This window comes from Prionailurus bengalensis, chromosome E4 (genome assembly GCF_016509475.1).
Source record: "Prionailurus bengalensis isolate Pbe53 chromosome E4, Fcat_Pben_1.1_paternal_pri, whole genome shotgun sequence".
Classification (NCBI taxonomy): domain Eukaryota; kingdom Metazoa; phylum Chordata; class Mammalia; order Carnivora; family Felidae; genus Prionailurus; species Prionailurus bengalensis.
Window position 1 is genome coordinate 22,985,052 of NC_057360.1, and position 16,273 is coordinate 23,001,324.

The 16,273-nt window shown below is 37.7% G+C and overlaps 1 protein-coding gene across 4 annotated transcripts in view; it reads right to left on the minus strand.

Annotated features, from left to right (window-relative positions):
- SWT1 (SWT1 RNA endoribonuclease homolog) overlaps window positions 1-16,273 on the minus strand; it is a 104,250-nt gene that overhangs the window by 36,821 nt on the left and 51,156 nt on the right. For all 4 annotated transcript variants that reach the window (XR_006295458.1, XM_043568885.1, XM_043568884.1 and 1 more), the window contains 2 exons: window positions 12,629-12,816; window positions 7,674-7,805 (listed from right to left, as the gene is read on the minus strand). Coding sequence is in view for 3 of the 4 variants with exons in the window: in XM_043568885.1 (XP_043424820.1) it covers window positions 7,674-7,805; window positions 12,629-12,816 (320 nt within the window). In the remaining variant the exon portion in view is untranslated. The remainder of the gene's footprint in view (window positions 1-7,673; window positions 7,806-12,628; window positions 12,817-16,273) is intronic.

Sequence of the window (16,273 nt, forward strand, 5' to 3'; positions counted from 1 at the left end):
CCTGCTATTTAGAATAAAAATAAAGGTCCCTGAATTACAAATGCTGGGAAGCATAGGTAAGAGCTTCAGATGAGTAAAATAAAATCTAGTTATTCTAAAAATTAAGTCATGAGTGATCTGTTGTCTTCAGTAGCATTAAATGGCCAGGTTAAAACAAATCAGCTAATGCTGGGTAATTCAGTCAGATTAATATGTGGATGCCACATATTTTGTTAACGAATATAAATTTTATTATGTATTATATATAACATTTGATATAAATGTTAAGTTAGAGCAGTGTTTATCAAACTGCAATACAGACAACATAAAAAAGTTTTTACTTATAAAATAACTGTCTATGTTTTATATAATACATTATATATGTCTTATATAAGAAAGGTCTGGTTATAGTCCCTGGATCTCAATCCCTCCCGTTAGATTTCATCTTTCCTTCTACTTACCCTAATTTATAAAGTTGATAGAGAGAGACCAGGATTAAGTAATCAAGGATAACGTGGGACTACCAAAAGCTATTTGGGAAAATTACTGGGGGCTCCATCATCTGTTCTAGACATAAATACCGTTTTTTATCTCCTCAATCTTCTTCTTTCATTCTCCTTTCTCCTTTTCTTACTGTTTCCCTTTTTTGGCTTACACTTCTCTCTTCTGTATCACTTTTAAAACGTCTATGTCACCTATTCCTCAAATGTCATAATGTAGTACTATTGGTAGCATTCAGCCCTAAAGAAGTTACCCTCTACTGGAAAGACTATAAAGAACTCATTCAATACTTTTCCCCCCCCATCTACTATGTGTCGTTGTGATGCAGGTATATATCTAGATATACAAAAGTAAGACAAGGAAAATAAGTGAAGTTTCTTCCTTAAAGGTATTCACAATCCCATGGAGCTGATTACAAAATAAATTAAAAGAAAGTTAAGTACAAAATGATCACATGGAGGGGCTTCAGGGTGGCTCAGTCAGTTAAGCATCTGACTCCTCATTTCAACCCAGGTCATGATCTCATGGTCATGACATTGAGCCCTGTGTCTGGGCTCTGCACTGGAGGGAGAGCCTGCTTAAAATTCTCTCTCTCCTTCTCCCTCTGCCTTTCTACCCGCTCACTCATTCGCTCCCTCTCAAAAAAAAAAAAAATGATGGTACGGAAGGTGAAGCAAGTAAGTCCTTTCATTTTTAATTAATAGGTTGTATTATATTTTTCTCTTACTCAACACAGTAACTGATACACTTGATGACAGACAGGACTAGGGGTGTGAAAAGAGTCTGATAAAGAGGTGCAGTGATATGTGGGAACACCAATGGGAGAGCAGAGGTAAAGTCCAATTATCTAACGGTAGAAAGGCCAAGACTCAAAGAAAATAGGTCAGACCTAAATAAACACCGATAAACCTCCCCACTCTAGATAAGGACAATATTTATCAGTGGCTAAACACCTTGCACATTGCAGTGAGCTGAGATGTTGAAAAGTCACTTTTTAATGTCATTCTATTCTACACGTGTCTCTAAGAGAAACTTTTGTTTGAACAATTAGCTTAATCTATAAAACAGCCTAAAGAGTGTTATCTTTGTGTCAACTGATGGAGGACCTTTTCTAAATAACCTTTCTAAAAAGCCTCAAGAGGTCAGTCTCCAAAACACACACTAGGAAGTTAATAAAATATTCTTGCAAATGCAAACTCCACATTCTTTGAAGTGGCTAAATCATTAGCAGATCTGAGAAGCTGCTGTGATTAAGGGCTCCTGCTCAGAGGAATCATGTATGGTTACACCAGTAAATGTTTTGCTCTAATGTTAAAATGCCATAAGAAAGTAAATAGGAAAATTCATTTCTAGAGGCTTAATAATATAAAAATATATGTGAATGACAGACTGAAAAAATCCCAAACTTCATGATTATTATTGTGCTTTACAAAAACAGCTCTACAAAATATTTCAAACCAAAGCCATAGGATTGTAACAGAGGTTACTAAAGTTCTGAGGATCATTAAAGCATTTGAAGATGATAAAAATTAACAATCTTCCTTTCCTAAATCCAAGCACAAGTCTCATTTTCCAAAATCATATTCTAAGATGAGGCATGAAGCCCATCCAGAACATGACCAAGCCCAATGCATCAGTTAGCACTCAATCCTCATTTAAAAACAATCAAAACAGGGGCACCTGGGTGGCTCAGTTGGTTGAGTGTCCAACTCTTGATTTCAGCTCAGGTCATGATCTCACAGTTGAGAGATTGAGCCCCTAGTTGGGCTCAGCACTTAGCCGGGAGCCTACTTAAAATTCTCTTTCCCTCTCCCCCCGCCATCCCCCACTCACACACACTCTCTCTCTCTCTCTCAAAAAACAACCAAACCAAATATGACAGCTAGAAAAAAAAAATGTTATCTAAAGAAGAAATACCCTCTCATATAAGAACATTCCCCCCTCTAAAATGTGACAAGTTACTTATAATGAATAGTAACTCCCTCTCCCAGCCCCGCATATGATTCAAAAGATGAAAATAAGAAAACATTATTTCAAACACTTCATCTAAAGCTACCTGAGCTAGAAATCTAGAATTCATTAAATTAACACAGAAGTGCACAGTTTTACATGTTCACTCAAGTGTTAAAATGAATATGCACATTGAGACACAATCTGCTTATATTTTTGGATTCAAGATGCTACCATTTTTCTTTAAATAATTTCAACCTTATTTTATAAAGGTGAAACACATAAACATGATTATAAAATCTAGGCAGAGTGCAATTTCCTATGTTCACTCCCCACTTTCCTCTCTGCTTCCAAACCAGGCAGCTCATCATCTACTTCAGACACGAAAACATACTTAAATCACTTTCATTGTTGTTTTGAGTATTAGCTTTTGAGTCAAAGCTACACACATTTATGGTATGCTTTGAAGTTGGAGAACATGACCTGTTTAGTTAACTTTGTAGAGATGCCAGTTTAAGCAAACAGATATTTTAAATAATTTTTTAAATGTTTATTTATTTTTGAGAGAGACAGAGCATGAGCAGGGGAGGGGCAGAGAGAGAGGGAGGCAGAGAATCCGAAGCAAGCTCCAGGCTCTGAGCTGTCAGCACAGAGCCCAACATGGGGCTCGAACCCACGAACCATAAGATCATGTCCTGAGACGAAGTAGGACACTTAACCAATTGAGCCACCCAGGTGCCCCTAAGTACACGAATATTTAACAATGCTGTTTGATTACTATAGAAGTAGAACTTCTCTAGAATGTGCCATATGACTCTCCAATTAATTTTTCACTTCAAACGAAACTTTATAACCTTTATATACCAAGCAAAAGGTTTTTGTGATCTTGAGAGTAACCTGATCATGCTTACTAAAGCATAAAATGACACTAGATAGTACAGATCTAAAAAAAAATCTTAATACAGTTTTGTCTACATGGAAAGAGTACTGACTCTGGTTCTCTAGTGTTTAGATAAAGAAACCATTAACAAAAGTGCTCAAATTGGTCCTATCTACACAAAATGGGAAAGATGAGAAAGAAAAAAGCAATTTCCAAACCAATAGCAAATAAATTAAGTTCACTCTCCCACCCAAGAAAAAAGTATACAGAAAGTGTAAGAATCATCAATATTCCCACCTCTTTTTCAGTTTTTGCAAACTTAGGTATTCTGCTCCCATTATATAACTGTATGACAACTGCTCCACCAATATTTTCCACCTTAATCAGAATCATGTTTAGAGCATCATTAAAATTGAAATACATATTTTTGAACATTTCAAACTTAACATATCAGCTTTAGGGAGAAAACAAAAGCTAACACTTGTAAATACATTACGGCTGAAAAAGTATTTTTGCATACATCATCTCATTTATTCTGCTAAACAAGGCATCAGGATTCTCACTTAATAAGGAGAGAAACTGGGTTAGAGAGGGGTAAGTGACAAGCCTGAAGTCAACTACAAAGGGATAAATCTGGAACTAGAAGCCCAAACTCTTAGTTTAATAAAAACATTTTCATTCACTTCTTTAACTGAAGGACCTGGTTAACAGGTCACCTTCTCACCGATTCCCAGTGTAACATCATACATGATTTGCTATGATAAAATAGAGTTGAGCTATAGTCACTGGGTATGTATCTCAACATCAAATGAAACTACTCCATTTTAACAAGCATCAGAAAATGCTAATAATATGCAGTTACTACAAAGTTGAGTGATCTGTTGGGATGAGCACTGGGTGTTGTATGGAAACCCAACTGACAATAGATTATATTTAACAAAAAAAAAAAGTTGAGTGTATTTTTCAATGTTTAAAAAATATAAAAATCTACCCATAGTAGGCCACCCACAAAATTTTTAACTGAATTTATTTTGATTTACTGTGATTGTTTATTAAAGGTTTTAAGACTACATATACACTTGAAAAATAATTATTCACTTCTATTACATTTTTATTTAAATGCCTATTGTTTGAAGGTCTAAAAAAAGAAAAACATTGTGATTTTAGTAGTTTCCTGTAGATTAATGAATGCTGAAATGAGCAAACTTTTTTATTCACAATGCCCTCTACTGGTAGCAAAAGTGGTTCTAATATATTTATTACAGGAAGTTAGATCAGTTTCTTTAATGCAGTCCCCCCACCATGGGCCTATAAATTCCCTGGAAAGCTTGTTAAAAATATAACTTTCCTCCATCTACAAAAATATCCACAAATATCGTGATTTCACTACAATCCAGAACTCTCTATCTTTAACAAGTTCCCCAACAATTAAGTGGAGAATCACTGGTTTGGTAAGTTATATCAGCATCTGACTTTCAAAGCACAAGAACTTTGTGAAAAGCTTTTGAAAGGTATTATTATGCCGTTTTTACAGATGAATACAGAGGCTCAAGAAAATTTATTATTCCATGTAACGTGCTAAAAAGTAGCAGAGCCACTAATATTTTCTTGTTCCTGGAGGTATTGTGTCCTTGGAGGAAAGAATAACAAAATTATATCATCCTTAAAACTCAAACATTTACTTCTTTAGACACAGCTTATGTAAGTACTACATGCTATAATTTCCCAATCCTGGCTTGACATGAGAATCACCTGGGGAGTTTGTAAAAATGCTTATGCCCAGGTCCCATGCTCAGAGAAGCAGATTTAATAGGTTTAGGGTCAGGCTGGCCACTGTTCTTTGTTTAAAGCTCCCAGATGATTATAGTCAGCCACTAAACCAGTGGTTCTCAGCCTCTGATGTGCAGCGAATCACCGGGAGTACATAGACAACTGGGCCCCACCCCCCACAGTTTTGCACTTGGTAGGGTCTGGCAAGGTTTGAGAATTTGCATTTATAACAAGTTCCAGGTGGTGATGAGGATGCTGATTCTGCCAGTACCTGTTGAGAACCTCGGGTTAAGAAAGTTAACTAGTGCTTCTCAACTTTGGCTACATATTAGAATCACCTGGAGAAATTTTTAAACTCCTGATAGCTGGGCACATATTTAAACCAATCATATCAGAATCTCTGTAGAGAGATTCTGTATGTTTAAAGCTCCTAAAATTAAAAAGGTTTCTCTATAGCAAAGGTTTATAAAACCCATCAATATGTAAATGGATACAGATTGGTTTTGCAAGAGAGTAGTGTAGTATACAATATTTCCAAAGCTTTCGGATTAGAAACCTTTCTGTCTGGGCACATAATTAACAGATCTAAACATGTAGCCTATGGGACAAAGCAGACACTGCTCTGAATGGCCCACAAGACATTCCCCTACAACGTCATCTACTGCCAAACCCTTCCTTCCTCACTGCTTATGTTCCTATTAGAATATTAACTCTATTGTAAATTTTTTTTTTTTTTTTTTTTTTTTTTTTGAGAGAGAGACAGCACAAGCTGACAGGGACAAGGGACAGAGAGAGGGGGAGAGAGAATCCCAAGCAAGTTCTGAGCTGCCAGCACAGACCCTGATGTAGGACTCAGACTCATGAAACCGTGGATCATGACCTGAGCCCAGACCAAGAGTCAGATACTTAACTGACTAAGCTACCCAGGAGCCCCTGTTAATTTTCTTTTGTAATGTGACTGCGTGATTTCCATGAGCTCTTTGGAGTCAGAGATCGCACTGAATTCATCCTTGATGCCCCAGAGCCTCGTATGATGTCAAGGATAACTGGTGCTTGATAAACATTTTTTGAGTAATTGAATATAGATTGCTATCCCTACTTTCTGTAGAAAAAAGTAGTGTCAAGAATGGCTTTTGTGCAACCTAGAATGTGAAATAGCTTTTGCATAGCTAAAATAAAAATTGAATATTTCTCCCTCATAAAGCTACTCTTATTTAGTATTGCTTTACATTAAAAAAGGGGGGTGCTATTTGCACTTACAGATAATATTTAACTTGCCCTTGGGATCTTCCACCTCTTCAATCCATTAGTAACTTAAGAGCACCAAAAAGCTATTCTTTTTTTTTAAAGTTTATTTATTTATTTTTGGGAAAGAGAGAGAGAGCGCATCCCAAGCAAGCTCCACACTGTCAGTGCAGACAATTGTGAGATCATGACCTGAACATAGACCAAGAGTCAGACACTTAACTGACAGAGCCACCCAGGTGCCCCCCAAAAAGCTATTCTCAGAATCATTTAGCCAACTGTGATCCAAAAAGTGGTACAAATGCTCTGTGCATTAACAATGAGATGAAGTTTCCAAAAACCCTTAAGAGAAAAGAAAAAAAACTCAAAAATTACTGTTGTTTTAAAAAATACCAAGTTTTTAAAATTTGGACATAATATCAAATCAAATCAGTTTTGAGTTTTTGGTTTTGTTTTTTAATCTATAAAGAAGAGTAGTCTTCTGTTAGCAAGCTGCATGTTGAACTCAGGTCAAGCAATTTTGGTACATATCAAAATAATTGCAGGATTAAGCTTTGCATTCTCCTTTCTTGCCGCAAAAGAAAACATCTGACTTTATGTTACAGTCCATTCTACAGCTTTCTGGCACCATGTTTTCTATATGCTTCACAAATATTTAAAATAATCACATAAATATAAGTCTCAAAGCATCATTAAGATTATGTTGCATCTCGGGCACCTGGGTGGCTCAGTCGGTTAAGCGTCCGACTTCGGCTCAGGTCATGATCTCACGGTCCGAGAGTTCGAACCCTGCGTCGGGCTCTGTGCTGACAGCTCAGAGCCTGGAGCCTGTTTCAGATTCTGTGTCTCCCTCTCTCTGACCCTCCACCGTTCATGCTCTGTCTCTCTCTGTCTCAAAAATAAATAAACGTTAAAAAAAAAAAAAAAGATTATGTCGCGTCTCAAACTTCTTCATTTGGTGGTACTGTGAGACTGTATTCAAATACTAACATATATTTGTATTTAAAGGGCAGTGATAATTACCTAAGCATTATTTTTCAACAAGTAATTACTGAGTGCCCATTATACACCAGGCACTGTTTTCACAGCTACAGCTGCACCATAATGAAAATAAAGTTCTTTACGAAGCTTCAAACCTGGTATGTTTTTTCTAAAAAGGAAAAAAACTAGAAACATTCTTGTGGTCCAAACTACAAATAGAGGATTCTTTGCAAAGGAGAGGGAAAAGTGAAATCTAAAGGTCATTAGCTTATAAATCTTGCTGAAAGGCTCCCAGCACCTCTGCAAAAGCTAGTCAACTTAGAAGAAAGAGAAAATAAATGAAACTTCAAAATTAATTAGTGGTTACCTCTGAATTCCTTCAAGAATATCCTTCACAGCTGCCATTAACTTTTGAAGATATACAAATGCTTCCTCAAATGATGCTATTTTTGAAGAAGTCAAAGCTGCATTTGAGCCCAATCTTTGAAATACATCCATGCTAAAATAGAGTGGAAAAAAAAGATACTCATAAGTACATATGCATTATTTATTTATTTAATTTTTAAAATATGCACAATTTATTGTAATTCAAGCATTTCCATTTATAATATATAAAATAAGGTAATATTTATAACTCCTCTCTCGTTATCCTGATTTATTTAAATCAGAAATAAAAGACAGTGACTTGTGAATGTCCAGGCTACCATTCATGCAGAGGATCTAGGTCAATGACTATATGCGTCTAATCTAAAGTAATACTGTAAAAGCTATGGGAATCATGTTTCATATCAAAAGACCATAAGATATGCAAGTAATAGTATTTTTTAAAACATTTACTTGTTTATTTTTTAAGAGAGAGAGAGAGGCAGACAGACAGGCAGACAGAGACACACACAACAGAATCTGAAGCAGGCTGCAGGCTCTGAGCTGTCAGTACAGAGCCAGATGAGGGGCTCGAATCTGAGAACCGGGAGATCATGACCTGAGTCGAAGTCAGATGCTTAATCAACTGAGCCACCCAGGCATCCCTGGAAGTAATACTACTGATCTACATTCAGGTCAGTACATAAGTATTGTCAGTGCTCCAGTACATAAGGATGCAGAAAAGATGCAGATTTACCTGTTTGCTGAAACTAGAAGTTATAAATGTTAATATACTTTACTCTGATCATTCCAATTTTAGAAATCTATCACATATTAATAATAATTTTGCATTTGGTAAACAATTAGTAACCATGTAAATGTTCAGCAATATAAAAAGTGCTAAGTAAATAGTGAATTAGCCACCTGACGAAATAACAAAGAACAATTAAAATAATACGCCATCTATACATTAGAAACATAAAGGGATACAAAATTTATTTATATAACATAACAACCACCATATAAAAAGTCAAAACATGCTGTACTGGGTTGAACAGCATGCCCCCCAAATTCATGTTCACCCAGAACCTCAGAATGTGACCTTAAGATCTTAGTCAAACTTCCCAATAGAATAGAGCCTACAGACACCTGGATTTCAGACTTTACAGCCTCCAGAACTGTGAGTGAATAAATTTCTATGATTGTAAACTACCTAGCTTGTGGTAATTTGCTATGGCAGCCCCAGGAAACTAATATACATGCCTAAAAACAAAGCTGGGTGTACATAACAGTAACAATGTTAACTACTGGGTTACCTTTAGGTAGTAGCATTCAAGGGAAGTTTCTCCCCTACTTCACAGTACTTTCCAAAGCACTTTTTAAAATAATTGTGGTAAAATAGGGGTGCCTGGGTGGCTCAGTTGGTTAAATGTCTGACTCTTGATTTCGGCTCAGATCATGATCTCACAGTTTGTGGGATCAAGCTCCACATCAGGCTCTGTGCTGACAGCATGCAGCCTGCTTGGGATTCCCTCTCCCCCTCTCACTCTGCCCCACCCCTGCTCACATTCTCTCTCTCTCTCAAAATAAATAAAATTAAAAAAAAATTGTGGTAAAACATAAAATTACCATTTTAACAATTCTAAAGTGTTCCAAATTCAGTGGCATTTGGTAGTTCACACTGTCTGCAACTATCACCACTATCTAATCAAGACTATTTTCATCACTCCAGAAGGAAATACTGTATTCATTAAGCAGTCATTCATCATTCCTCCCTCCCCCCCAGTTCCTGGTAACCACTAATCCATTTTCTATCTCTACAGATTTACCTACTATGGATATTTCAAATAAATGGAATTATATACCACGTGACCTTTGTGTCTGGCTTCCTTCAATTAGCATGTTTTCAATATGCATTCACGTCATAATGGATGTCGATACATTATTATGACTGAGAAAGATTCCATTTTAAACATTAACATTTAACATTAACATTTAAACATTAACATTAGCATGTTTTCAATATGCATTCACATTATAATGGGTGTCAATACATTATTATGACTGAGAAAGATTCCATTTTATAGATACAAACATTTTATGATAGGCCACAGTTTGTTTATCCATTCATCTGTTGATGGGCAGTGGATCTGTTGTTTCCACTTTGGCTATTGCAAATGGTTGTGAACATTCATATGTAAGTTTTTGTTTGAACACTTGTGTTCAGTTCATTTGGGTATAGCTCTGTGAATGGAACTGCCAGGTCACATGGTGATTATATATTTAATGCATTGAAGAACCAAAAAATTGTTTTTCCACATTCGCAGAAGTGATATATGAAAAAGGTGACCATTTTGACAGGTCTGCAAAAGGGAAAACTTAGAAAATCTAAAGAAATGCAATTGTTAATAAGTACAGCTTTACCTTTCCAAAAGAAAAAGTATTTCAAAGCATAAAATACATAGGGCCTACCAGACCTTCAAATGAGCATCTCTACATGAAAGGCTCAAGCATGAATATATTGGAAAATTATACAGTGACTCTGTTACACAATCAGGCATGAGAAGCAATGAAGTGGGCTTTAATAACCATGCGCTGATAAAGCAATATAAGCATTTTTCATGCACTGAAATACTACAAAGTAAAGTCTATTACACAGAAATTACCCAGAATTCTAACATCCACCACAAACGTATATATATTATAGGTCAACTCCAAGGTAAAAAAAGTACTCAATTGTTTTGTTTTTATTTTTTAATTTTTTTTTAACGTTTTATTTATTTTTGAGACAGAGAGAGACAGAGCATGAACGGGGGAGGGGCAGAGAGAGAGGGAGACACAGAATCGGAAGCAGGCTCCAGGCTCCGAGCCATCAGCCCAGAGCCCGAGGCGGGGCTCGAACCCACGGACTGGGAGATCATGACCCGAGCCGAAGTTGGACGCTTAACCGACTGAGCCACCCAGGCGCCCCATGTTTTGTTTTGTTTTTTTAGAGAGAGAGTGTGTGAGCAGGGGTGAGGGGCAAAGGGAGAAGGAGAAGAGAATTTCAAGCAGGCTCCACGCTCAGGGCAGAGCCCAACAGGGGGCTTGATCCCTTGACCCTGGGATCGTGACCTGAGCCAAAATCGGATGCTCAACCAACTGAGCCACACAGGCGCTGCAGTATTCAAATATTTTCTAAATGAAGAGAAGATTAAAGCATCTTACAAATGGCTTTAATCTATTTTATTTTGAAAGTGATAATTTCTGCCTAGCATATATGGTACCTTTCAGCTAACAAGAATCTCTGATTAGCCAAAACATTACAAATATGTTAAGACTGGACAAAACAAACACACAAAACCTTTGCTTTATAAGAAAATACAAAATTCCAAGGGCTAAAAATGGGCCCTCAATCTACAGTGTTGTAAATTGAGAATAGATGGTTAAGAAGAGTGCTCCTATTCCTTTGCTGCTAGGACAGATGGTATTAATCTAAAATAACAGTCACACTGGACCCCTGAACCAAAATCACACTAAACCACATACAGTATGACTGGCAAATTATATAATATATATAAAATTATATAAAGGTTATGGGTTTGGGAGAAAGTATGGAGAGACTGTTGGCCTACTTTATAATCAGTTGTTTTAAATTATTTTTTAAGTTACTCCAGCAGCATTTATTTAAAAAAAAAATTTTTTTTAACATTTATTTATTTTTGAGACAGAGAGAGACAGAGCATGAACAGGGGAGGGTCAGAGAGAGGGAGACACAGAATCTGAAACAGGCTCCAGGCTCTGAGCTGTCAGCACAGAGCCCGATGCGGGGCTTGAACTCACTGACCACAAGATCATGACCTGAACCGAAGTCGGCCGCTTAACCGACTGAGCCACCCAGGCGCCCCTAACTCCAGCAGCATTTAAAGAACTACTCACAACTGGTCTCTATCTTTTCATTTTACCAGGAACATAGTATTTCATGTGTATCAAAGGAATAAAAGCATTTCTTCCTTTCTTTAAAAAAATGTTTATTTTAATTTTGAGACAGAGAGAGAGCACACATGTGAGTAGGGGAGAGGCAGAGAGAGAGTGGGACAGAGGATCTGAAGTGGACTCTGAGCCGACAGCAGCAAGCCCTACGTGGGGCTCGAACTCATAAACTGTGAGATCATGACCTGAGCTGAAAAGTTGGGACACTCAACCGACTGAGCCACCCCGGCGCCCTGCGTTTTTTCCTTTTGAATAAAAATATTTATCTTCCTTTTCAAAAAGCCTTATATGAATTTTCCCTAATCCAAAACGACATTTTCTTAGATTATTTTAAATTTTACTAAGGCTTTAGGGGCGCCTGGGTGGCTCAGTCGGTTAAGCGTCCAACTTCAGCTCAGGTCATGATCTCATGATCCATGCGTTTGAGCCCCATGTTAGGCTCTGTGCTGACTGCTCTGAGCCTGGAACCTGCTTCTGATTCTGTGTCTCCCTCTCTCTCTGCCCCTTCCCTGCTCATGCTCTCTCTCATTCTCAAAAAATGCATAAATGTTAAACAAAAATTTTTTTTTAAATAAATTTTACTAAGGCTTTGTATCCTGCTAATTTGTTCAGCCAATCTAGGTGGCCTTCACTGGTTTTTGACATACATGGGAAATGCCTCTCATCAAGAGTTCACATCTGAATCACCTGGAGAGATTTTTTTTTTTTTTTTTTTTTTTAATGCACTATTGCAGTGTCAGCTCAGTCTTAGCAGACCGAATCAGAACTTCTAGGGACAGAGCCTAGGCATATATATATTTAAAACTCTCCAGGTGAATCTGATTGTATCCCTATTTAAGCATCACTGTTTCTAAAGCACCGAGTTGGTAAAAGCCTCTCAGTAAGGTAATCTAATGCATTCAACTCACAACCCAAACACTAACTGTCCAATGAATAACAGCAATGATGGAAAACCCTAGAATTCAAAAATTCTTCGAAATTTAGTACCTGTTCTGATATAATGTTGTCCAAACATTCTCTAGGGTAGACCAGATTTTTTGATGCCTGTTGGGCTGGGGAAGATGAGAACCTGAGAAAATGGTGACTTCTTGGTTATTAGATTTCATTAACGAGGTATCTTCTTGCTTTTTACGCACTGTAGTTTCTGAAGAATTTTGCTTAAGTTTTGCCTTGACCTGGGGAAATAAGAATTAATAAATTTCAGCTAGTCCTTCATCAGTAAATGAGAGAAACAGAATGTCAATTGTGCTTACATTGTTCTAGCTTTCCGAGAAATGCTGACTATTCTTTGTCCTTGACTGTGTACACAATATTCCCAGAAAGGCATCAGAGCTAGAAAAAATATTTTCCTTTTCCACTTATATCAAACAATATTTCCAATGTGTTTATTACAGTGACATCTCTTTTTTTATTTTTTTTAAACGTTTGTTCGTTTTTAAGAGACAGAGTGTGAGTGGGGGAAGGGCAGAGAGAGGGGGAGACACAGAATCTGAAGCAGGCTCCAGGCTCTGAGCTGTCAGTAGCAAGCCTTATCTGGGGCTCGAACCCACCAACCATGAGATCATAACCTGAGCCAAAGTCAGACGCTTAACCAACTAATCCATCCAGGCGCCCCTATAGTGACGTTTCTTAGCTAACATGCTAATATCAACTTAAGAATACTGTTTGAACACTTTTACATGTATGGCATTAAACTAGACAGAGAACACCTAAGATACAATGATAAACATGTGTAATCAAGCCTCCAAGCACCTTACAATCCATTAACAAGAATGTGATTGCAAAGGGCTATTATTAAAAAAAAAATCAGAATGGAATGTAAATCTTATGCCACTGAAGAAACCACTGAAGGTTTCTAACTTAGGAAGTGACAGATTCAGGACTGTACTCTAAGACAAACGGGAACATAAGAAAGTAGAGGCATGAAGACTGGTCAGAAGGCTACTAAAATGATTCAGAAGAGGAGTCCTAAGAACTTGAATTAAGTAGGAAAAGGCAGTAAAAGAAAAACTTTTGCAAGAAATATTTTCATTTTAGAGAGAGAGAGAGAGAGAGAGAGCACGAGTGGGGGAGAGGGACAAAGGGAGAGAGAAAGAGAATTTTAAGCAGGCTCCACGCTCAGTGCAGAGCTGGATGCGAGGCTTAATCCCACAACCCTGGGAGCATGACCTGAGCTGAAATCAAAGAGTTGGACACTCAAGTGACTGGCCACCCAGGTCCCCCATGCAAGAAACATTTTTAAAGACTTGGCCAGAAAGAGCTAGAATGTATTAAGCTAAGCAAAATAACTCAATCAGAGAAAGACAAATATGTTTTTTCACTCATATGTGGAATTTAAGAAACAGAACAGATGAATATGGGGGAAGACTGGGGTGGAGTGGGGGTGGAAAGAAGAGAGAGAAAAACAAACCACAGGAGGCTCTTAACGATAGAGAACAAACTAAGGGTTAATGGAGGGGAGGTAGGTGGGGAGATGGGCTAGATGAGTGATGGGTACTAAGGAGGGTACTTGGGATGAGCACTGGGTGTTATAGGTCATAAGTGATCAATCACTGAATTCTACTTCTGAAACCAATATTGCACTGTATGTGAACTAACTAAAATTTAAACAAACAAACAAAAAAATACTACGGCTTCCACTAGAGCCTCCAGGAAAGGAGACTGCTGGCTGTATGCCCTAGGCATGCATTCCACTGTTCCAGTCTACAGGGCCTCTGCATTCCCCCTCCCCCACCTTTACAACTCCTCCACCCAATGCAGTCCCTAGACAAAGCCTTGGGAGTATAACAGGGAAGCTCAAAACAAGGCTCCAGGGTATGACAGTCCTGCTAATGGCTGTCACCAGTATCAGACTGTAGCGGTCACTCAGGTACAGATTAGTCTGAAGGAATGTGGGGCCAGCTCCCACTTAACACCTGTGTCTGCTCTGGTCTCACAGCTTCTAAGATGGCAGTATATCCACGGGTCACCCCTGTGAAATCTGGCCACATGTCTGGTGTTGGCGGAGATGAATATGGCATCAAGGCCTCACTTCTGTTCTAGGAATGGATGGTTTGGGGACGTTAGCTCCTGTGTAGGCGGAATGGAGATGACACTTGTGGAAATTTGCAACGTTTTACAGAATTTTAAGAGCTGACAATTCTCTTAGCATTCTTGTCCTGGACTTCTCAAATTGGGGTAAGTAATGCTATAAGCAAAGTTAGATAGACTTGGCTAAAGTCTAGATTCAGGGAACAGGGAGACTCTAAGATCTTTTGAATCTGGATGCGTAGAAGAATAATGGTACAAATAATAGAAATATAAAGTGTCCATAAAGTAGAAATAGATCAAACCCCCTTGATTATTATTTCTCCAAAGAATATAAAGACAGTTTTATTCAGTAAAAGTCAAACATATAAACACATCAACACATCACAGATACATGTGCAAGAAGTGATGAAAATGCTATTTTAATGTGCCACGTTCACTGCAGTTTTAAACAGTACATTAAACTATGCCTTGCTGATGAAGGAAAACACACTGAACATGTCACATAGTGCAGTAGCAGTAAGCCATTTAATGTATATTTATCTGTATTTCTGGATTTTTATGGCCACCTGCAGTAAAGCCAAGAAGGGCTGGTTACAGAAAAGAGGAGAAACAGACTACAAGTTTGTGTTCAGAATGTTGTCTGTGAAGAATAAAAAGACATTTAGGTAGAGATAGCTAGCAGGTAATTGGATATGCAGATCTGCAGCCTACAAGACACAGTTGGGAACTGTTCTCAAGGGAGACAAACCTCTGAAGTAGATGAGATTGTTAGGAGAGAATATAGCAAAAAAGAAGGACAACGGTAGACGAATTGAAGGAGGGAGGGAATTAGCAAAAAGAAAAAAAGAGATCAACGAGATAGGGGAAGAGTCAGAAGTATTCAATAACAATAAAAGCCAAAAGAGAGAAGTTTCAGGAGAGAAAGGGTAGACAACATCAAGTGCTGAAGAAAGGTTGAGAAATGAGAAAGAGTAAGAAAGAGTGAGAAAAGGGTGCATTTGATCATTAAGAAGGAAATGATAACCTAATTCACTTACCAGAGTGTGGAGGTAAAATTCTACTTGTGAAAGATTAAGGAAGAAGTGAGTGAAGAAATGGAAACCATGGTTATAGATTGCTCTTTAAGAAGTTTGGTGGTTGACAGAAAGAGGTAGTGCAGTAAATAGCATGGACAATGAAAAATATTTAAGCATATTTTATCTTAGTGTGTGCGCGCGCGCACACACACACACACACACACACACACGAGCAGAGCAGGGGAAGGGGCAGAAGGAGATGGCTAGAGAGAATCCCAAACAGCACTGAGAGTGGAGCCCTACGAGGGGCTGGATCTCCTGACTGTGAGATCATGACCTGAGCTGAAACCAAGAGTCAGATACTGAACCAACTGGGCCACCCAGGTGCCCCTAAAAATATTTTAAATATTTATAAATAATGATACTGAGCAGAATAAAGTGCTATACTATTGATTCAAATAATTTATTTTTATTTTTTTTTTAAGTTTTTAAATTTAATTTAATTTAATTTTATTTTTTTCAACGTTTATTTATTTTTGGGACAGAGAGAGACAGAGCATGAACGGGGGAAGGGCAGAGAGAGAGG